The sequence below is a fragment of the Thunnus albacares genome, chromosome 5, assembly GCF_914725855.1.
Source record: "Thunnus albacares chromosome 5, fThuAlb1.1, whole genome shotgun sequence".
In the NCBI taxonomy this organism is placed as follows: domain Eukaryota; kingdom Metazoa; phylum Chordata; class Actinopteri; order Scombriformes; family Scombridae; genus Thunnus; species Thunnus albacares.
Window position 1 is genome coordinate 29,902,784 of NC_058110.1, and position 21,617 is coordinate 29,924,400.

The 21,617-nt window shown below is 40.1% G+C and overlaps 3 protein-coding genes and 1 non-coding gene across 5 annotated transcripts; all 4 read left to right on the forward strand.

The window, feature by feature from the left end:
* The first annotated feature begins 2,631 nt into the window (after positions 1 to 2,631).
* Positions 2,632 to 6,049, forward strand: LOC122982075 (cyclin-T1-like). 2 transcript variants are annotated; one of them, XM_044351081.1, is made up of 6 exons: positions 2,632 to 2,857; positions 3,932 to 4,013; positions 4,125 to 4,253; positions 4,971 to 5,031; positions 5,761 to 5,823; positions 5,944 to 6,049. In XM_044351081.1, the coding sequence occupies exons 1-6, from the start codon at positions 2,685 to 2,687 to the stop codon at positions 6,018 to 6,020; spliced, it is 585 nt and encodes a 194-aa protein (XP_044207016.1). In that variant the 5' UTR covers positions 2,632 to 2,684; the 3' UTR covers positions 6,021 to 6,049. The 2 variants fall into 2 exon arrangements, with proteins under 2 accessions (XP_044207016.1, XP_044207017.1); XM_044351082.1 differs by having other exon boundaries at positions 2,633 to 2,857; positions 5,953 to 6,043.
* Positions 6,050 to 6,100: 51 nt separating this feature from the next.
* Positions 6,101 to 10,425, forward strand: LOC122982073 (cyclin-T1-like). The gene is made up of 3 exons (XM_044351078.1): positions 6,101 to 6,341; positions 6,517 to 6,587; positions 6,802 to 10,425. Exons 1-3 carry the CDS (start codon positions 6,101 to 6,103, stop codon positions 8,134 to 8,136), a joined length of 1,647 nt encoding a protein of 548 aa, XP_044207013.1. The 3' UTR covers positions 8,137 to 10,425.
* A 404-nt stretch (positions 10,426 to 10,829) lies between these two features.
* On the forward strand, positions 10,830 to 20,960 carry kansl2 (KAT8 regulatory NSL complex subunit 2). Its single transcript, XM_044351080.1, has 10 exons — positions 10,830 to 10,931; positions 13,422 to 13,679; positions 13,870 to 14,042; positions 14,193 to 14,307; positions 14,888 to 15,051; positions 15,179 to 15,342; positions 17,197 to 17,293; positions 18,105 to 18,358; positions 18,471 to 18,677; positions 20,264 to 20,960. The coding sequence occupies exons 2-10, from the start codon at positions 13,429 to 13,431 to the stop codon at positions 20,351 to 20,353; spliced, it is 1,515 nt and encodes a 504-aa protein (XP_044207015.1). The 5' UTR covers positions 10,830 to 10,931; positions 13,422 to 13,428; the 3' UTR covers positions 20,354 to 20,960.
* Positions 17,481 to 17,614, forward strand: LOC122983251. The gene has a single exon (XR_006403642.1). It is a non-coding gene; the product is annotated as a small nucleolar RNA SNORA2/SNORA34 family (small nucleolar RNA).
* Positions 20,961 to 21,617: the final 657 nt, after the last annotated feature.

The window sequence follows — 21,617 nt, forward strand, 5'->3', positions numbered from 1 at the left end:
CAGGATGGGAGGAAAGGAGTGGACCTTCTTTATGTCTTATTTATTTATTGGGACCATGTACAGTGTTAAACATAAATGTTACCATTTGATGTACTGCACCAGAGTTAGCTTATAACTATTTCTTCTTCTTCTGCACCCACAACTAGAAATCAATCAGAAATCAATAATGTAAGCTTGTCAAATTAAAAGCAAGATTATTTGAAACAAAGCAAAGGAGCAATGATCCTCACAGTTCTGTACATTAAAATGATAAACCAATCATCTGATCGTCTCATCACCTCAACATCACCCGACCGCTTCCTGTATTTATGCACTAGGTGACATCATCGGTGATGTCACTGGGTTAGACCAATATGATCTGTACTTGTTTTGGCTCGTGTTGAGGTTTATGACGTGGGTGTGTTCTGTTTAAACAATGTTGACTGATACAAGTAGCATTGTTATTTGCCAGTTGGTATAAAGGGAAGGACGCCTCTGCAGTAAATGTGGGCCTTAGTTTGCTTTATTCTGAGTTAAGCCAGTTAAATTTGATTTGCTTGTATTCATTTCATTTTTTGATACATTGGACTGAATAAATCAGTTTTTACTCAACAGGTCTCAGGGCATGCCAAGACCTGTTGTTGTTGTTGTTGTTGTTGTTGTTATTGTTGTTGCTGCTGCTGCTGCAGTAGTATCCGGCCAGCACCAGTATGGTTGGTATGAACCCAGACCATCCGCAGTAACTTGCTGCCTTCCAGATCCCACCCAAGCACCCATGCATAGAATTGGGAGTATCCATCAGGCACCTGGGACCAGCCGCAGCTAGCTGCTGCCTTCCCAGCGCCCTGGCCACCATTCCCATACTTCCCCTTAAGAAAACCGGGACCAGCTGCAGTGAAGTGCTGCCTTCCAGGACCCCCCAAGTACTACTTGCTGCTTTTATAAATACAGCATGTTATTCTCCACTTTTACAGCAAAATACTGCCAAAAAGGAATTGCATTGTTTATTACTGTTAATTTGCACTTTTCACAAGTGGCATACTTACAGATTTTTACTGTAAACTGCAAAATGTACGACACACTACCCACTATTGTGTAACTGATTGCTAACAGTGAAGACTACAGTGAGTTTAAATTTTAAATATTTTTTTCCACAAACCTTGTTACTTGACATAATTACTCATTGACAGTGTTTACAGCAGTGAATAAAAACTCATTTGAATTGTGACTTAAAATGTTGAGACTAATTATACAACTTCAAGGTGTTTCTTTCAAACCACATCTCACTTTATTAACATTTTAAATGAATGATGCTGAACATTTGCACACAATTACAAAGTAATAGAAAAAACAAAGCATAAAGCTCATTTGGGTAATTAAACATTCAAAAGTCATTTAAAAAGTAAATACTTATACAAGTAGTGCAGTCTGTCTGAACTTTGTACACAAATAAAGACATAAAACAAAAAATATCAACATGCTCCTCTAATGGGATTCTGTCCAACAATGGGAAATATATCAGAGAGGCAAATTAATTCAATACTAAATACTTCATAGATATTATTACACCCCAACAACTCAATAAAATGTGCCTAATTTAAGACTTTGGCTGAGAGACTGATTGTGTGGGTGGGTGAGAGGGTTCACTGACTTACTTAAGTCCCACTCAAAAGTCCATCAGTTTCTTTAATAGACTTAACACACAGAGGCTGACTGATGTCGTCTTTTTCTGTATTTTTCTTCAGTGACCAGACTTTGTCCCGTCCTGTCGGGGTGCCTCTCTCTGAGTTTATTTCTGTGTATTCAGAGAGGGTGTGAAAACATGTTTTATTTACTAAATTATTATTATTATTATTTTATATAGCACATCCATTCTTCAGTGTCGCATCCCTGGATGGATGCGACACTGAAGGACTGGGATATTGCTGTAAATTGCTGATGTGTTTCATATAGGCCACTATAGTGCTAAATCTACTTGTAATTGAGCATAAAAGAAAGCAATTGAATCAGTTATCCTTACTTCATTATGATGCCTAAATGTTTTATATGTTTGTCTTAATGTCACATGTTGTAAGTGATGTTCTGATGCTCAGCTGAATCTGGATTTGATCTCATGGTCTTCTCAGATAATCTTGCTTTTGGTTTGACATGCTTGCATTGTTGATTTCTGGTTGACATTGTGGGTGTATGTGATGTGCTGTTTCGTGTAGCTTTGTATTTTGTATTTTGTATAATGTCTCCTGTGTGTTTTTTTTGCTTTGTGCTGTTTGTTATTGTGCTATTATATGTTTTAATTGTAAGGGACAGCAGATGAAAATTAGCTTGAAGCTTAATCTGGTACAGTTCATCATTTATGTTAAAAACTGTACAATGTCCTGATAAATAAATACGATACAAATGCAATAAAAAAATGGAGAAAAACATGAAGTGCTGGTTTCACAAAACACAAGACAAAACTATTCTTATTTTCAGGTGATTATGCACTACTTAAAAAATACTTATGACTATTATATTCCATTTCTGCCAATTGATCCCCCTTAAATACTACACACTGGTCCTTTAAAACGTGTCTGAAGAGGGTCTTTAATAAGGATTTTTTCTGACATCTGCCGGTCAGCGACGGGAAGACGCGCTGACGTAGCACCCCCGGTGTGACGTATGTTCCTGTGACGCGCAGAAATTTTAAACTATCCTCCTTCTCAGTGATGGCGGCTTCGTTTCGTTCTCTCCCTGCAAGCTGTAATAACAAATGGTACTACACCCGGCAACAGATCGACAACAGCCCATCTCGGCGAGCTGGACTTGATCCCGACAAGGAACTGTCCTACAGGCAACAGGCGGCCAACCTGCTCCAGGACATGGGACAACGACTCAACGTGTATCTTTTGTCGAGGGTCGTCTTCAGCTAGCCGACGTTAGCATGTTAGCCAACGAAGTTTAGCTTCAGCGAAGCCGGGTCGGGTTATTGTGTCTCCTTCGCGGGGGGTTGGTTGGTTTTTATGTTTCGAGTCTTTTTCGCCCGGTGGTTTGTGGTTTTTTACTGTGTTTACTGTAGCCGGCTAACGCTATCTGAAAGCGGCGTAGTTGGCTGAGCCGGAGCCGTGAAGGCCTGTGTGGTCGGCGGGCCTTCAGGACGTTAGCATTAGCTTTGGCTCTTAGTGTGATGCTACCGCAGAGAAGGAAACGTGTAGAACAGCCTGCTAACTTACAAAAAACACCGTGTTTTGTTTGCTTTATCCTTTCGGTCATCAGCTCTTTTGTGTGTTTTTTCAAAGATAAATGCTTCCTTCAAACTGTTTGTTGTTCTGAGTCAGAATCGTATTTATTAGCTAAGTATGTTTACGCATAGAAGGGATTTGACTCTGGTTTGTTGGCTCTAAATGTACTTAAATAAAATAACAACAACAGCAACAAAAATCTCGAGGAATATACACCAGGAAGGACTACAGGTGAAACCGTTTTTTGTGAGCTGTAAACAAAATACAAATACTGATAAGGTGTGCAAGGAGATAAATGTTGAATGGAGTGCTGGAGCAAATATTGTATAGGTAAACAAGTGATACGTTACTTTATATATATGTATGGTTAGGTTTGACCGCTTTAGTTGCGTTTCAGATTGAATTGATACATTAAATATAATAATTATAAATTATACTGCATTGTTAAAGAGTAAACCAGTGATTCACAAACATTTTGGGATGTGGGCCCTTCACAAAACTGCAGTGTGTATGTGTGTCTCTTTGTTATGTTTCAGATGTCTGAGTTGTTTGCAGGTCCACCAAAGAGACATTTGAAAAAAAAAAAAAAAACATACATGAACTAACAAAAGGATTTCATATATTTCACATGTATACCAGTGACCCCGGTCATATTAACAATATGCAACCAGTGTAGATGTTTTGATCTGTAAGTACTCTTGTTTGCAATGTTTTCCTTAACTACCATGTATCAGGTCCCAGCTCACAATAAACACAGCCATTGTCTACATGCATCGATTCTACATGGTCCAGTCATTCACCAGATTTCACAGAAATGTAAGTATTTTTTTTTTTACATACCTGATCGTTTTCAACAAAGTCCCAGATAGAACTGTTAGGTTTTAAATCTTAACTATTTGTGAATTTGTTTTCTTTTACCCTCACCAGGTCATTTCTCCTGCCGCTCTCTTCCTTGCTGCGAAGGTTGAGGAGCAACCCCGAAAGCTGGAACATGTTATCAAGGTGGCTCATGCTTGCCTCAATCCTCAGGAGCCTTCACCAGATGTACGCAGTGATGTAAGTCGCTTTTTTTCTCCTTCTGCTCATATGTTTACCTAATAGGGTAGTGATTTCATGTGTACAATAATATGACCTAATGGGAATGTATTGCTTGATTAAGTGAGTTATTGCTTATTCATAAGCAACAGTTTAGAAGTGAACATTCCTTTGTAGCAGCACTTTGACATTAGATAAAGAGCGGGCCACCTTTTAAGCTTCTGACATTTATATTGTTCCAATTTGTGACTTTCCATCAGTTTTCTTCTCCTACAATGGATCATTTTCTAATAACAGCTTCAATGTTGATGCTTTTAACTGCATTTTTATCTTGGTATAAATTTAACAGCTATTTGAACTGGGGACAATTATTTGATGAGGTGTTTTATTTTGAGCTCTTGCTACCTCATACGTGGAGGCTGCTCGATGCTCGGGGCGAGAGCAAAAGAGGAAGTGCATCACAGTGTCTGTGTAAGGTTTTTTTTTGGTCGTCAGGGTAATTTGATGTCTAGTGGTTGTAAAACAAGAGCATCTGTACTTATCTGCGAGGCTTCGTCAGTGCTGCGTGAAAGGTCGATTTTTAACATGCGCAACTCTACCGCAAACTGTAACCCGACCTTTCAGTTCAACCCCAGAAAGCCTTTCAGATAAACGATCAAACGTTTTGGTTCAGTTGCTCTTGTTCGACAACGGATAGAGGCCTCCAAGTGAGTAACGTGCCTGTCCTCTCAACCTCAGGCTTACCTGCAACAAGCCCAAGACCTGGTCATTCTTGAGAGCATAATACTCCAGACCTTGGGTAAGTTGGGAAGGAAGAACTGGGTCCCTTGATTTTTTTTTTGCCCCTGAAACACATGTGATTATAAAAAAAAATAGTGCTAACCTGTTTTACTTTTGTCCTACAGAAACCCCACGTGCAGTTAGCAGCACAGCAAAGTGACACATGCTTCATACTTGGCAACACCTACCCACTGTTACATTACTATTTCCACACTTTTGTTTTATGTCATGTCCTTAACTTTTCCCTCTTTTTTTTTTGTCTTCATATTTTTAAGCCATCTGTTTGAGGACTACGAGATGAATCCCTGCGTTATCATGAACAATGGTTTTTAGTTTGTCTGCTACAGCGTGCAAAATCTTGTCTCCATGTTTCCAAGCTTGGAAGAAGGCAGCAGAAGAAAATAACTTTTAACTGAAAACAACCCATTTGTGTTGTCACCTGTAAACGAGATTCACTGTCAACACAAGTGGAAAAATTTAGCTTGCATGCTATTAATTTTTAAACTGTTGATGTTTTCGCATCGTCTCGGATGTTATCGGAAGACCTCATGCAAAGTGACATCTAATCTAACTCTGCAACGTTTGGTTTAACACGGCGTTTGTTTTTCTGGTTTTCAGGGACTTTTCTTAATGTTTACTGCTGAATGGAAAATAATCTTTGACATGGAAATTGGATTTAAAGAAATCTGTCTAGTTATTTTGACATGTGCGTTTAATTTATTCTTTTTTTGTCCCCTTTTTATTACAGCTTTTGAAATCACCATCGACCATCCACACACTCATGTCGTCAAGTGCACTCAGCTTGTCAGAGGTGAGCATCAAAAGACAGCTTTGAGTTTTGCTTGTAAAATTTTGTGAGGATATTTTGGTATTATTATAAGTTTGCACATAAAAACGTTGCAGATTTTAAGTATGTTTTTCTGTTCTATTGTTGTTCCAGCGAGTAAGGATCTGGCTCAGACATCATACTTCATGGCAACCAACAGGTATATTCACAGTTCACAATAAAACACAGACTTTTATGTTTTTAAACGATGCAACGTGTTGGCATATCTTTGCGTGTAATCCTCAAAAACTCAATATACTGAATGTCTGTCTGTTCTCTCTCTCCCTCTCTTCCTGTTTCCTGTTTTTGTGGTCATCTGGGACGTATGCTGCCACATAGTCTGCACCTGACCACGTTCTGCCTGCAGTACAGTCCTCCCGTCGTGGCCTGTGTGTGCATCCACCTCGCCTGCAAATGGTCCAACTGGGAGATCCCCGTGTCTACAGATGGCAAACACTGGTGGGAATATGTTGATCCCACGGTTACCCTTGAGCTGCTGGACGGTATGTGCTCTGAATGACCTTGTAGCTCAGACCATTCCACACGCGAGCAGGAAAAGCGTTTGAGAAGGGCCAAGAAGTCGTATATCAGTTACAGATTAATCTGATAAATGTGATTCAAGAGGTTTTTTTTTTTTTAAACTTTCTCCTGTCTTCACTGTTTCATAAATTCATTCAGAGCTCACACATGAGTTCCTGCAGATTCTGGAGAAAACACCCAGTCGGTTGAAACGGATTCGCAACTGGAAGGTACAACTTCTTTTTTTTCTGTTGCTCTTTTGTGACAGAGCTCAGCCAAGTCATTCTCCATTGTTTTTGTTGAATTACCTAACAGGAATTGTTGTTTACCCAATGTATACATTTTTATTTTAAAAAATATACACACATACATTCACATATAATAGAAACACACTTTCATATATTCAGATATACAACAGGAATTGTCTGTTTTCTTGGCCTCTAGGCTGGAGGTCAGACACCAAAAGTCAAGCCAAAGGTCCAGGAGGAGGGTGACCAGAGGGACACCATGATGAGCATGATCTCCATGGCCTCATCGGAGAGCACTGTGGCAGGCCTGATGAGCCTCTCAGCTCCACCTTCAGCCTCTTCTTCCTCATCTGCGGGCGACAAGGACAGAAGTACGCCTGGCAGCGCTGCGACTTGGAGCGGCAAAAGTCAGGGTGGAGCTGAGCAGCAGCAGCAGCAACAACCACAGCAGCAGCAGCAGCAGCAGACCAATCACGAGGTCCACGCCCCGGCTAAGGTGTCGCTGAGTGAGTACCGTGCCAAGAACGCAGACGTCCTGGCCGCCCAGAAGCGGAAGCTGGAGAACATGGAAGCCAGCGTGAAGAGGGACTACGCCAACGCCGCCCAGGCTCTCATCGGTCAGCAGCAGAGGAAGGAGAAGCAGCAGCAGCAGCATCATCACCAGCAGTCCAGCTCCTCCTCCTCTGACATGTCCAACCCGTCACCCATTATTCTGAAAATCCCTCTGGAGAAGGAGAGGCACGACAGGAGCTCTTTGAAAATGCGTTTCCCCCTAGCCGGCGGAGGAGGAGGAGGAAGCAGCGGGCACAGCGGCAGCGCCCGAGGTCAGGACCAGGATATCAAAGTCAGAATACGAGTGCCTGAGAAGCAAAGGGGGAGCTCAGGAGAGGAGGGCAAGAGCAGGGACAAGCACAGGGAACGGTCTAACCACCACCATCACCATCATCACCACCACCACCATTCATCCTCTAGCGGCACCTCAATGTCTTCTTCACATAAACACTCATCTAGTTCCAGCGGGGCGTTAGGAAGCAGCAAAAAAGTCCCCAGTGACTCCTCTAGAACGAGCTCTTCATCCTCTTCCGCCTCACGCAAGAGGACACACTCCCAAGATCCCTCAGCAGGATCTCACCAAGCCTCTAAAGTCAGCAAGTCCTCTAGGAATCCCTACCAGCTACCGTCCCTGTCTTCCTCCTCCGGGCAAACACTGGGGACACACGGTCCCGACATCCTCCCCGCCCTGGGCCTTCCCCACCACCAAGGGAGCTTTTCGCACTCCAAAAGTGACAAGACAGACACTAACGGACACAGCGCGACAGGCGGAGCCCAGTCGAACGAGTACCAGGACACTTTTGAAATGCTAAACTCACTTCTGAGCGCGCAGGGGGTGCAGCCGTCCCAGCCGTCCATGTTTGACTACAGATCCCAATACGGGGACTACCGGTACAGCAGCGGCTCCAGAGGGAGCAACTCCAGGCCCCCGCCCCTGCCTTCAGACCCGCCTCCCCCACTGCCGCCGCTACCCAAATGAGTTCCTGGTCAGGAGATGTATTATGTACATTGTACTTGACGTCACAAACATCCATCATGTTACTTAAAGTATTGTAAAATGATTTTTTTTTTTTTTAAACTCACTAAACATTTTTTATAGGCTTCAGAGTGACAGCAGAGAAATGTACCAGTGAGATGAGTTTTTCTTTTTTTTTCTTTTTCTTTTTACGGTTCACTTGTGGGGCAATAATGAGAGGCTTGAAAAGCTTACAAAAATGTGAGAAAAATATTTACAGGAAAGTGTAGATACTATTTTTTTGCTTTTCTGCTTTACTCAAATGAAATGTGATGATGGGACCTGGTAGTTTTTTTTTTACCATCACAGTTTTGGAGGAAGTCATTGTATTGAAATCATGAGGAAAAGATTTCCATCACGTACCTGTCAGGTCTTCTTACCGATTGTCTTTTTTATAATGTTTTTTATAGTATGTTATTTATTAATTGAATGCTTTTAAAAAAAAACAAACAAACATAATCCCCCCCTCCCTTTTTTTTTTTTAACCTTGTTAAGGTCCCCCCCCCCCCCCTCCCATGTTCTTTTTGGGCAGAGGGATATTTCTTCATCAAGACTGTACAGGCGAATTTGAGTGTGCATGTCTCCAAAGCCATCTTTTCAATATTTTTGTCTTTTTTAAAAAAACAAACAAACAAAAAAAAAAACACCCATAACCTCAAAAAATTAGGTGATTGCCCCACCCCTGGTGTTATCTTGCATTATTTAGTAAACTTGTACAAAGATTGTAAAATGTTTAAAACAAACATGAAATATTTTTTACATTTTGTTATGAAAAATTGCAAAAAAGATGTAAATTAACGGAGCTTGTACTTTTTTTTTTTTTGGTTTTGATTTTTAAGTGTTGCAGTCATTGTTTTAAATGGTTGTAAAATATTATGTCAGTTCTCTTAACAATTACACTAATGGACACAGTTCATACAAAGGTTTATACTGTACATCTATGGGTCATGAGGTTCAAACAATTCAAACATATCTACCCAGTATGGTCACAGTGAAGGAATTGCCAACAAAAAAAAAAAAATCCCTCTAGAAATAAATGTGAGTTTTTTTCCTGTCATGTAACTGTCACTTGTCCATCAGTTTCCTCAGGATCTGATCACAGCTACGTGCAAAGATAGAAGTAGATAGAAATAGGCTGCCTACACAGATACACATAATTTACAGTGGTGTTTGCATAAGCAGCACCCACTTTAACCCTGAAACTATGCCAGAAAAATAAAGTTTATCTGCCGGTGCTAACTTTGTGGTGACCATATTGAGTTCAGTATACAACAAAGTATTCACAATACACATTATCAAAGACGAATCATAGGTCATCTGTATGTCTTTATGGTTGTCTTTCATTTATAGATCTTCCCTTTTGGGGATGTTTTTTAAAAAAAAAAAAAAGTGTAAAATCCCAGTGTATACCTGTGTTTTCATGCTGATCTGATTTAATCATGTTGAAGTTGTCTTGTTACTCCATATGCATTGAACCTTCAAAACTGACTTGATGGTTGTTCAGCTTCAGATTGTTTATATAATCCATCCACAAGCCATGATTTAATCAAAAAAAAAGAAAACAACAAAAAAACGTTTGCATGTGTTTCTTCAGTTGTGTAAATCATAACACGACAAGCAGCAGGTTATACCTCCACTACAGGGTCATGAGCATGAAGTATAATACTGTTTAATTAATCTGAATTAATGTTTAAATTTGTGTTTGAGCAAAAATAATGGAAGACTGCTATATGTTAGGAAGAGAATCGGGTATCATCTGTACATTTGATTCATATTAAGCTTTATATGGTTTTGATTGTATAGTATTACTGCTCTTAACCTGCTTTTTTTTCTTTCTTTTTTTTTTGAACTTGTTATCAAAAATTTGTTTTAGGCAGTTCACAGTAATGCAGTACAACAAATCAGCCATACAACTGTAAAATGTTTTTGTTCCTTTGATATATGGAAGACACACGGAAAAGAGTGCAGCTCTTTGCTCAGGCAGCAGAGGTTTTAAAGTCATTAGTTATTCAACTCTTGGTTGTAACAGGGAAAAAGTAAATGCACTGAATATTTATCTCGGTAGGTTTACCTACAATGCAAGTGACAAAGTGTTACATGTATAATGGTGAGACTATTAGAATAGATTTCAATATATATCATTGCCATTTTTAAAAAAAATTGTTTTATTTGATCTGGACAAATCTTCCAATTTTAAGTATTAACTTTATGCTGTGAGAAAGTCATACAAAAGGACACATTTCAAAAATAAAACCCATATGTGAGAAAAATGGAAGACACTCATGCAACCTAACAATGCAAAAATCACATAGCTACAATAAGTTTCATGTTTTTTCATGTCTTGGTGTTTTTAGTGACACTCAGGTCTGGAAATAAAACGTTTTGGGATTTCTTTGTTTTTTGGTTTAAAGGTTATATGTGAACACTGTTCTTTTTGATATAATGTGGTTGCTTTATTCCCAATTAAAGTCAATAAATATTTTAAGAAAACCTGCTCATTGCACCATTAATGTTTCCATAAACTTTCTTTACTGCTGCAATATTGTGGGTGTAATATACACTTGCAAGTTTGGTTCTCCTTTGATTGGCATCTAAATGAGCCAATGGCGCGCTTTGAACTCTGGCGTTTCTGCCAATCAGAGCTCTGAGTGGGCGGGCTCTGGTTGTTCCTGCGGTGGCCGTGGCAGTTATCAGGGAATGCAGGCAAACCGACGCAGTGTGCTTCGGGAGCTACGTTAAGTGAGGCAGCCGTGCGGAAGGTAAGCCGTCATTAACGGAAAATTAAGGTATCTGTTCGTCTTCTGACATCGAGGCATTTCGACGATATCGACAAAGACCACTGCTTGTTGTAATCGGTCACTAAATCGCGCTCCCCAGCCGCAAAAATTGTGAAAATTAGCCGTTAGCTACTATTAGCAACTGCCCGAACAAAGATGGCGACTGCACAACCGAAAAAGAGTGACGCAGTAAAGAGAGGCGGGCTAAAACTCGGTGTGGCGCCTGGTTAGAGTTGTCCGGGGCGTAGAAATGTACTTTTGCTGCAGTTATAACGGCTGATATAACACAATTTCTTATATATGTTATAAAGGCGTTCGCTGGTTATGTATATGTACATTTGTGGCCGTTGTCTATACATATAATGCGCATTAAAATATGAAAAAAGTTGATAAGACCCGATTCTGACAAGCCACCTGACCTGCCACCGCCTGTTTAGGCGTTAGTTTCAATGATTATCAACATTTCCTTTCGACCATATCGCATCAATACGGTGTTTATTAATTTAACTGAACTAAATTAATTGTAAAATGTTCACAAAGTATTAGACGTTTCTCGGCAGCATTCAAAATGTTGTACTTGTATACATATGTCCTAAAATAATGTACATATAACAAAAAATATTAAGATGCAATAGGTATATAATACAAATATTATTCTTATTGATGTATTTTGCATATATGCGTGTCTTTGAGGATGTAAGGGAAAAGAATAGTTTTATTTGGAAGTTAAGTTTGTTTCAAACTGTGGCTAAATTTTAACTGTGGCTAAACTTTGTGGCTAAATAAACCACGTGGATCTCTAAAATGTGAACAGATATTTAAGATTCCTCATCTTAATGCATCACCTGCAATGACATTTCTTTGTGGTCTACACAGACTTGTGCCCATGTTTTATATGTAATACGTTATTAGTATAACTGTCTCAATTAATTGTTTTGTCTACAATGTCAGAAAACACAATGTCCATTGTATTTTCTCAGCACAAGGTGATGCCTTTTTAAATGTCTTGTTTAATCCCACCAACAGCACAAGGATATTTAGTTTAGTGCCATGTATGATTAAGATAAGACCACAAGTCCTTACAATTTAAAGCTGGAACTAGATAATATTTGGCATTTTTGTTTAAACAATGTCTGAAATGATTAGTTTAAAGGAAAAATGCCAACAATTCGCTGGTTGCAGCTTCTCAAACGTGACAATTTTAAGCTTTTGTGTGTCATACATGATTGTAAACTAAATATCTTTGGATTTCAGATCGTTGCTCATTCGGTATGATTTCAGTACAGCAGAAAAAAAGGTAGAAAATAACATTTTGGTCTTAAATTTTGAAAAATGTAAACATTACTGTCACAGTTAAGTTGTGCTGCAGTGGAAAAGGAAATCAACCTTTCTGTTTCTTGCAGGGAGTCAGGTCACCTGACAGCTGATTTATGGTCTAACTGTATATAAAGTAGTTGAAATTAGCTCCACCTGCAGCAGCTACAACAGTAACATGCTGCTCTAACACTCTAACACAGCTTCACTATTAATAATCTAATGATATCATGTATAATATATGGAAACAGTTAAAGCCATGTCAAAAGTCCATGTAACTGAGAATTACAACTGCCTTATTTGAGCTGGATTCAGCCTTGTGTGTTTGATGTTTGTATTCCTTATCTGTTGTGTTTTATTTCTACTTAATCTGTAACTGGTGTGCCGTCTTGGTCAGGTCTCCCTCGGAAAAGAGATTTCAATGTTAAAAGGGACTTCGTTGTTAAATAATAGATGAATTTAAAAAAAAAAAAGTATGTTAGTCAGAGGGACCAAACCGCTACCTCTACTTTCATACTTTTTAACTACACTTTTCTCTCTCAGAAGTGGTTCTTACAACCTGCTGTCTGAACACGTCAGAAATCAAATGTTTTTATCGTTGTTCTGAACAACTTCACTCAAAGGCGACCATCACATAGAGGGGAAGGGGGGACAGGGAGACATGGTGTTGTCTACGGAGATAAAGAAGCATATTTTGATAAAAGGTTGCACTCGGTCAGTGTAAAAGGTCTCTCGTTTGTTATTCTGACGGCAGCGACACTACAAGGTCGCCGGGTAGCCTACACTCATGAGCACGCTACAGCTAAAGTGGTGCACTGCCAAAATGCTCTAGGTGGAAAAACTCTAGAATTACTGTTCTGCACATTGGACTAAGTGAATTATTAAACTATTTTGACAGTAATTGTTCGGGTCACAGAGCGTATTCTTTATACGACTACTTGCACCAAACTGTAACGTCTGTACCGTCATGGTTCGGGACAAGTACACGTATTGTTACACCCCTACTGACCAACAATATAAAACCCAAAGATGTTCGGTTTACTATCGTCAAAGACAGAGAAAAGTGGCCAGAAGTTTTTTTTTGATATTCGATTATCTTTCTGTCAGTCGACAAACCAATTAATGGACTAATTGTTTCAACTCTGAATTATTTTGCAGATTTGCAATGAACAGGATACGCATCCACGTTTTACCGTCAAGTCGGAACCGGGTGACCCAGACTCCCCGTCCTCAGGAGCCTCAGGCCTGCTCCTTCACCCAGCGACCATGCTCTCAGCCCCGCCTGGACGGCCTGGAGTTCTGCATCAAACACATTCTGGAGGACAAGAACGCCCCGTACAAGCAGTGCAGCTACGTCTCCTCCAAGAACGGCAAACGCTGCCCCAACGCCGCACCAAAGGTGGAGAGGAAAGATGGGTGAGTTGGAAACGGAAAGTCAAAATTCAATCAGCTTTTAACAATAGTGAGAAACAAGTTAGACTTTTGTTTACTCTGTGTCTCCTGTCCTCCAGGGATTGAACTTGCATACAGAGACTTGAACACTAGACATCTAATAACAAATCCAAACAGATCTCTGACTTGTGTCTATCCTACATCTCTTCCTTAGAGTGACGTTCTGTGCAGAGCATGCTCGCAGGAACGCCATGGCTCTCCGCGCTCAGATGAGAAAAGCATCTTCTGGTCCAACCCCGGAGTCGCTGTTGTCTCAGCTTAGCGGATACAACCGTGGAGAGACGCACAGCATCGAAGGAGGCCGCTCCGAAGCAAGTCGTATTCTAGGTAAATGGTCTTGTCAACTGTACACATCTCCAGTGAAGTTAATCATGTGTGCATTAGCTTTTCTTCTGTATTGTGGTATGGCTAAATCAACGTGTTTCTTTGAACATGTGTATCCATGATCATAATGTTTAACTTTGCTTCTCGGGGCAGATGAGGACAGTCTGAGTGAGGAAGAGCAGGGACCCTTGGTGTTAGATCAGACATGGAGAGGAGACCCCGACAGCGAGGCCGACAGCGTTGACAGTGATCACGAGGATCCTCTGAAGTAAGCTCAATTATTTTTGACTGTTTCATTGTTTTATTTTAGAGAATGAACAGTTTGAGACAATTTAAAGCCCAATAAAGTCATTTTATTGGATTCATATTGCAGACCTTCATTTCAAAAAGTGACAGTGAAATAAAGTCATTATGCAAACTACAAAAACAAGTCATTCTAGAGTGTGCTGTTGATGTAATATTATCCCGCAGTGCACAAAGAAACGTTGAGGAGCTACTCACAACTGCAACGAATTAAAATAAATTACGGGGATGGTGAAACCCGCTGCAGAAAGAGCTTTTGACAACAAAATAAGTGAAATCCTCAGGACAACATTTGCTTTCTCTTCGATGTTTAATCATCTGTGACTTATTAAAATCTTACTGTGATTGATGTCCAAAGGCACACATACTGCCTCATTTCCTGTTATTAAAATCTGCAAAGTATGTTTGATTTATTTCATACTAACTGCAAAAACAATATACTATGACAAAAAGCACATACTGCATATTGTTGAGTGTAGTAATGTTATGTGGCCCTTTTTACTAGTAGATCTTATGATGAATGTATTTCTTCTGTGTCCCGGCAGACATGCAGGAGTGTACACAGCAGAAGAGGTGGCGCTCATCACTCGAGAGAAACTCATCAGGCTCCAGTCTCTCTACATTGACCAGTTCAAACGCCTGCAGCACCTGCTTAAGGAGAAAAAGCGCCGATACCTGCACAACCGCAAAGTGGAGCACGAAACTCTAGGTTAACACACGACAGATTGTTTACTAACTAAACATGTTTTACTTGTTTACTTGCCTTCAACAGTCCAGACCCTCCACAAGACATCGCAGGCCTCGGTGATAACCGTGTTTGTTTATGTTGATGACAGGCAGCAGTCTGCTGACGGGGCCTGAAGGACTGTCCATGAAGGAGAGAGAGAACCTGAAGAAGCTCAAAGCTCTGCGTCGATACCGTCGTCGGTACGGCGTGGAAGCCCTGCTGCATCGGCAGCTGAGAGAGAGGAGGCAGGCTGTGACGGAAGGAGCTCCTCAGGTGGGACGCAGTTAAAAGAGTAGAAAGTAGTAAAACTAGTGAGCAAAAACACAAAACTTTCCCATTTTCCTGGCAGTATCTAGCCTCGCAGATGGTTTCAAGTCTAGCTGCCCAGGTTTCAGGATATCCATATGTGTACATGTGGCAGTTTAGTTCGTGATGCTCAATGCTGTGGAGAAATATATTTGAAACCACAAGAGCAGAAACAATGGACCTCATGCAAGAACTACTAGTATGAGCAGATTTGTTCTTAAACGGCACATACAAGCAATTTAAAGAATTTATGATATTTACCACTTTTCTCATAAATATGTACATGAGTGGGACAGACCTGTTGTACAAGTCATGGACAGACAGAAGTGTTTTATTGGCATATTTCAGCACAACAACTTAAAGTAGTTGCTAAGAAACTTCTCACTCCGCCAGCTGCCTCAGTGTCTCTGCACATCTCTGTCCAGCAGCATCTGACAGTGTTAACATCACCTACTGTAGATTATTATCTTCTCTCGTCTAATATCTCCATGACTGTCACATCCTCCGACCACCTCTTATCTTTCTAAAGCAACAGAGTTCAGCACTAGTGTTTTTTTTTTTTTTTTTTTTTTAGCTTCTAATCTCATGTCAGACCGTTTCCTCTTAATTTGTCATGTTACAGTTCTGCTCTGATGACACGCAGCTGTACTATGAAGATTTTCTAGTTATTTCAGATCCCCTACTGCTGACATCGTTTAAATATATTTTTTGTCTGCTGACAAAACAGGACTTTAAGCTCTTTTTTTTTTTTTTTTTTTTTTTTGTCTTTGGTAACGAATCTTGCCCACAAACTTAGTGTAACAGGTCGTCTTACACGGCAATTTTAGGAGTATCGACTACGCTAATGATCATATCATGAACGCTCGCAAATCTCTAACGGAAAAGTCAGAGGTTTAGGAGAACAATACAAAAATGTTCTTGCTTGAGGTCAAATGTCTACACTGGATGATCTACAGTTATTGCTGTCAACAGTTTTTCTTCGAGCCATATATCACTACTGAAGAAACAGTCCCTACTGTTTATCTGCACTTTATGCATTAACCATATTGACGTGACTCTCTCTCTCTGGAAAGAGATGTTACTGTTGAATACATTATTTAATGTATTTTTTTTCATGTCTGTGAGCAGTTCAGACTAAATTCCATTCACCTTTTTTGTTGTATTTGGGTGGAGGCAGAAATTTCTGAGTCTGATAAATCAAAATCTGGGCAAAAAAACACACAAACTATTTGCGTGGCTAGATACCACGAGGGGTAAGCGAGGCAGTTTGTGACCCTTAAAATGAAAGGCAGCACTCCAACCTCAGTCAGTTTAGTTTGATAATTCAACAGAGTTAAAACGCCAAGGGTTTTGTTGAAATAAACATGACCTTTTCTTTGATTTCAAAAAGAGAATAACTCACTAAGCTCTACAGAAACATGGTGGTAAAATACATATGATGCATCATCATCACACACATGCAGGCTTTTCTACATCAGATGTATTACAGCGGTAGTGCCTTCAAATGTGTTTGTCACGTTGTCCAAAACTACAGTGACTGAGGGGAAACTGCATACTTTTGGTTTTTAGATTATGCTCAACATTTTTGAGTGCAGCAGAATGCAATTGAGATTTGATCAGTCAGACACTGAAAAGAAACCAGAAGAGTTTCACTTTATTTTCATACGCCTTTTCCTCTTGACAATTTTGTGGCTTCCAGGAATGATAATGGTCTTAAAGATGATTATAGTTATAAAGGAAATGCTGTTATGCTGTTATGTTGATGTTTTTCCTCTCGGTTTAGTGTTACGATCTTATCTAACACTTCTCTCTCCTCTGCAGCCGCACACAAGAACGGTGTACGAGAAATGCATCTCCTTTGTGGAAGGAACCCGGTGTACCAATCCCTGCCTGCCCATGACCCGGCACTGTGTCTCACGTATCCTCAATGGTGTTTTTATATTGGTTTGACTGAATGAAACCATAATAGTCCAGAATGTTTCCATAAAAGAAACCTCAGATGGGTTTTCACGAATTGAATGAAAGAATTTATTAACATTTCTTTTGTTGACACGCTGACGTTCTCTCTTCTCATCGAAACGCCTTCACCTCTCGTTCGATCCGCTTCGGCCCCGATCAAGACCAGCAGCTTGCAGTAGCTGCTGGTTTCAAAGGGAGCCTACATAAACTCCTTCCTGTGGTCTGTTGATTTTTCCCAGAGTGACACAGGGGTTAATCAGTTCAGTTGGAAGGAACAAAACCCCTTCCCAACCTGTCTTCATTTTCTGTATTATTTTCATTCAACAGGATTAATGTGTTTACATTGTAGTTTTCTCTCTGGCAGTTTTATTGCAAGTACTGAATTTTGTGTTCCTCTAATCGCCAGTTTAGTTTGTCACTAGTGTTTCATTGTGAACAAACACTGCAAAGTATTTATGCTCAGACAGAAATCACTAACACACTGTACACAACCACTCTAGCATGAAGCACTCGAGCCTTTTGCAACCTCACAATAAGAAGCTTTATGTTGAGAATTGACTACAGGAAGATTATTTGTCGAAATGAATTTAGCGCTTGCAATAATTACAATTTGGCTGCTAGTGAGGATAAAGTTTCCCATGAGATACAACACAGTTTTACTAATTACTTTTTGAAAATGGGAGCAGTTCTGTTTTATCTGTTCGACCCTCTGGTATCAGTGTTCCTGTTTGGGTACAACATGTCGTTGTCCTTGACGACCAGACGCTCAGACATCTTCCAAGACAGCAATCAGGTTCTTTTCAAAATGTGTCCCGGCCTGAAAGACGTCCCGTGCGACCGCACCGTGCACATGGGTCAGTCCGAGGATCCTCGCTGCCCGCTTCACCTCACCCTGCCTCCCCCCATGTACCAGCCAGAGCAAGAAGCTCCACCGCAGGAGCAGTTCACCCCCGCCAGCAAAGACATGTACCTGAGTGCCGCAGAGCTTCAGCCCACAGAGAGCCTTCCTCTAGAGTTCAGCGATGTACGTACAGATGATGATGATGATGATGTTACCTTTTCTTATCTCACCTCACGTCATGTTCCACACTCACTGTCAGATACTCCGTTACAAGTATTCATCTGATGTTACACAGGACCTGGATGTGGAAGGAGACGGTATGCAGGGTCCTCCGTCCCCCCTGCAGTTTGACACGGCCTTGGCTCTGGAGGACCAGACCATTAGAGCCATCGCCGAGGCCCCGATGGACATCCTGACTGGAGAAGACCCAGACCCGGTGGACCTGGACGCCTCAGGACAGGAGCTTTCTGAAAGGGACGTGGACGCCATCATGGATGACCAGGTTAACTTCTAGTTAGGCGCTTTGTCATTCTGAGTGTCTGTTGACTGATTGTGCCCCATACACTTTGTGAAATCAACAATCTTACACGTTTATTGTGCCAGTTGCAATCTGTCAAACTGAATAATATCGATATTTAAGGAGTGATTGAGCAATAAAAGACTGGTGAATTGTAGAGTTATGATGAAAATAGGGTTAAAAAAACCCTGCAAGCAGAGACTTTAAATCATCATCTATCTGCACTGCTTGTGTTATGAGAATGTAGCAGAATAAGAACAAGCTCTTGCACATAAAGGTGCCACTTTTTTATGCATTGAAAAGTGTCTGAAGCGGAGGAGAGTGCAGGTCTGGATGCCAATTCTGCAAAGTGAGTTTGTGGAAAAATGTTTTTCAGCGGGGTGTCCTGGTCTGAGTCCAGCTGACGTCGTTCACCATCTTTCTACTGTCAACCAATAATAAAGACATAAAATGCCTAATAAATATACTTTTAAAAAAAAATGTGTTTAGCATTATGCTCGCATGCGTATATCAACGTCCAGCTTTTTCATCTATAAGAACATGGAAATTGCAGTTCTCCTTTCCTAATCAACCGACGCTGATTGCCAAAACATAGGATGTACTCATAAAATATAAAAACAACATAAAACTATATTCCATAATAAAACTGTTAAAGAACCATCCAAACAACATAAAAACAAAACGGAGCTTCGTAAGTGATTTTTATAGTCACATTTTCCATACGTCCCTCAGTCCTGATCCGCGTCTGTTTCAGCGGTAATTTAACCGACTTTGCTGCTTTTAACATCGGAGCTGAGAGCTTGAAGCGGGAAACATTCGCTCTTCTGAGTATCGCGCTGTCTTCTGTTTACCCTCTGTTTCTATCACAGTTCTTAATCTGTAGAGGTTTACAGCCTGTCATGCTGTCACCCTGCGTTACTGTGTGCATAATGACGCAGCTTTAAAAAAAAAAAAAAAAGGTAGTGATTCAGCTGAGGGACTTTTTAGGAGCAGCTCTAAAATTGACGTCATCAAACATCTTGTTTTGTCCCCCCCAAACCGTCCAAAATCAACTGATTATTGCAGCTGTTATAAAGAGTCCACTGTGCTCTGGGTTGGTTTGTAGACATTAGTCGTAGCAGCAGTCACATTGTGAGATCCTGACGAAGCTCCCAGTCATCAAACAGTGAACTCGACCTCGGTTTTTTTAAATTAACAATAAAAGATTTCATCACTCTTTTTTTTTTTTTTTCTTCTCATGACTGTCAACTTTGTTTCAGCCCGTAATCACATTAGGTAAACATGGCTTTTGAAGAAACATGTACAGTGTGCTTGCAAAAACAAGTCAATAAAGGAAGCAATTATTTTTGTTGTGTTTCCACATTCTTGCACTGTGCTGCGGACTGTATGTCGGGTGACGTGTCAGACTCTGACAAACATGGAAGGAATTTCAGCCAGGACGAAACAGAAAAAACGGTCTTCAGTTGAAAATTACAGCCTTTTAAACAAAGCAGCAGATCTTTTTTATTTTTTTTTTTTTAACCAGCAGGTAACTTTACTTCTGTCAGCTCACTTCCTGTTCTTCCTCCTAGGTGGTGTCGGAGGTTGTCGGAGGTGAAGGGGACGCCACAGACGGTTCGCTCCAAGACGTCGACGCTGCTACTGTTGACGCTCCCAGATGAACGAATCTTGAACTCAAAGACTGATGCTTGATCTGGGGCTGCGACTGACGATTATTTTTCCTGATTAATCGATTAGTTGTTTGTTCTATAAAACATCAGAAAATAGTGGGTAAAAAAAACATCAATCACTGTTTCCCGAAGCCCAAAGGTGACGTCCTCAAATGTCTTGTTTTGTCCTGAGAACAGTCAACAACCCAAAGATCTTCACTTAACTGTCATAAAATACTAAAGAAACCAGAAAATATTCACATTTAAGAAGCTGGAATCACAGAATTTGGACTTTTTTTTTCTCTTTAAAAAAAAAAAAAGACTTAAAACGATTAATCGGTTATCAAAATAGTCGGCGATTAATCAACTAATCGTTGCAGCTCTTCGATCTACGGTGAACCATTTCCAGTAGACTATTAGACTTTACGTCATTGATTGTACTTCTGTTTGTCATGTGGGTGTATTTATTTGGTTTACATGTTTAGTCTGGGTTAAATTGCCTTAAAATTGCACCCAGTTTAGTCGGTCAATATTTTTCTCAGTTTTGCATCATTTTGTCTGTGTAACTAAAACTTAAAGTGCACTCATCTCTCATCCACAAATAAACTATTTTCTGATACATTTTGTTGAACGCTTCTTAAAGGATGAGTTCACAATTTTTAAAGTCTGTCTGAATGAACATCGCTGTAATCGTTCCTCCTGTTCATATGGCTATTAAAAGATCCTCTTCAACACTTTCAATGTAAGTGATCCATTTAAAATCCATTTAAAAAGTTGATTTGAAGCTTATATGAGTCTTCATCAAGTGGATATCTGCAACATTTACAGTCTTTTTAGCATCAAATTCCCTCTTTGTGTTTCCCTGTTGAGCTGCAGTGGAAGTATAGTGACAAAAAGAGGAACTTTGGCACTAAAAAGACTTAACATTGAAAGATATCTACTATGGTTGAAGCTTTACAAGTACTGTGGATTTTTGTCCCCCATCACTTACACTGTGAATGCATTATAAAGGGAATGATTACAGCAAGAAAAACAGTTTCAGAGTTCATTTGGGCACCTGACTGTTGTTTTAAGACATATTTGGGAAAAAATTGTGAACCTGTCCTTTAATGATATCCTAATCTGGACAGATTTACGATCCTAGCAGTGGTGTTTTTTTTTTTTAAAGTGTGCAGAGCATATTTAGAGCACAGAAAAACCACACATACAGGCAGCTTTATATTTATATAAGTATATGGTGAAGTTATGTTTGGCAGCATGGGGACAACTTCTCTGA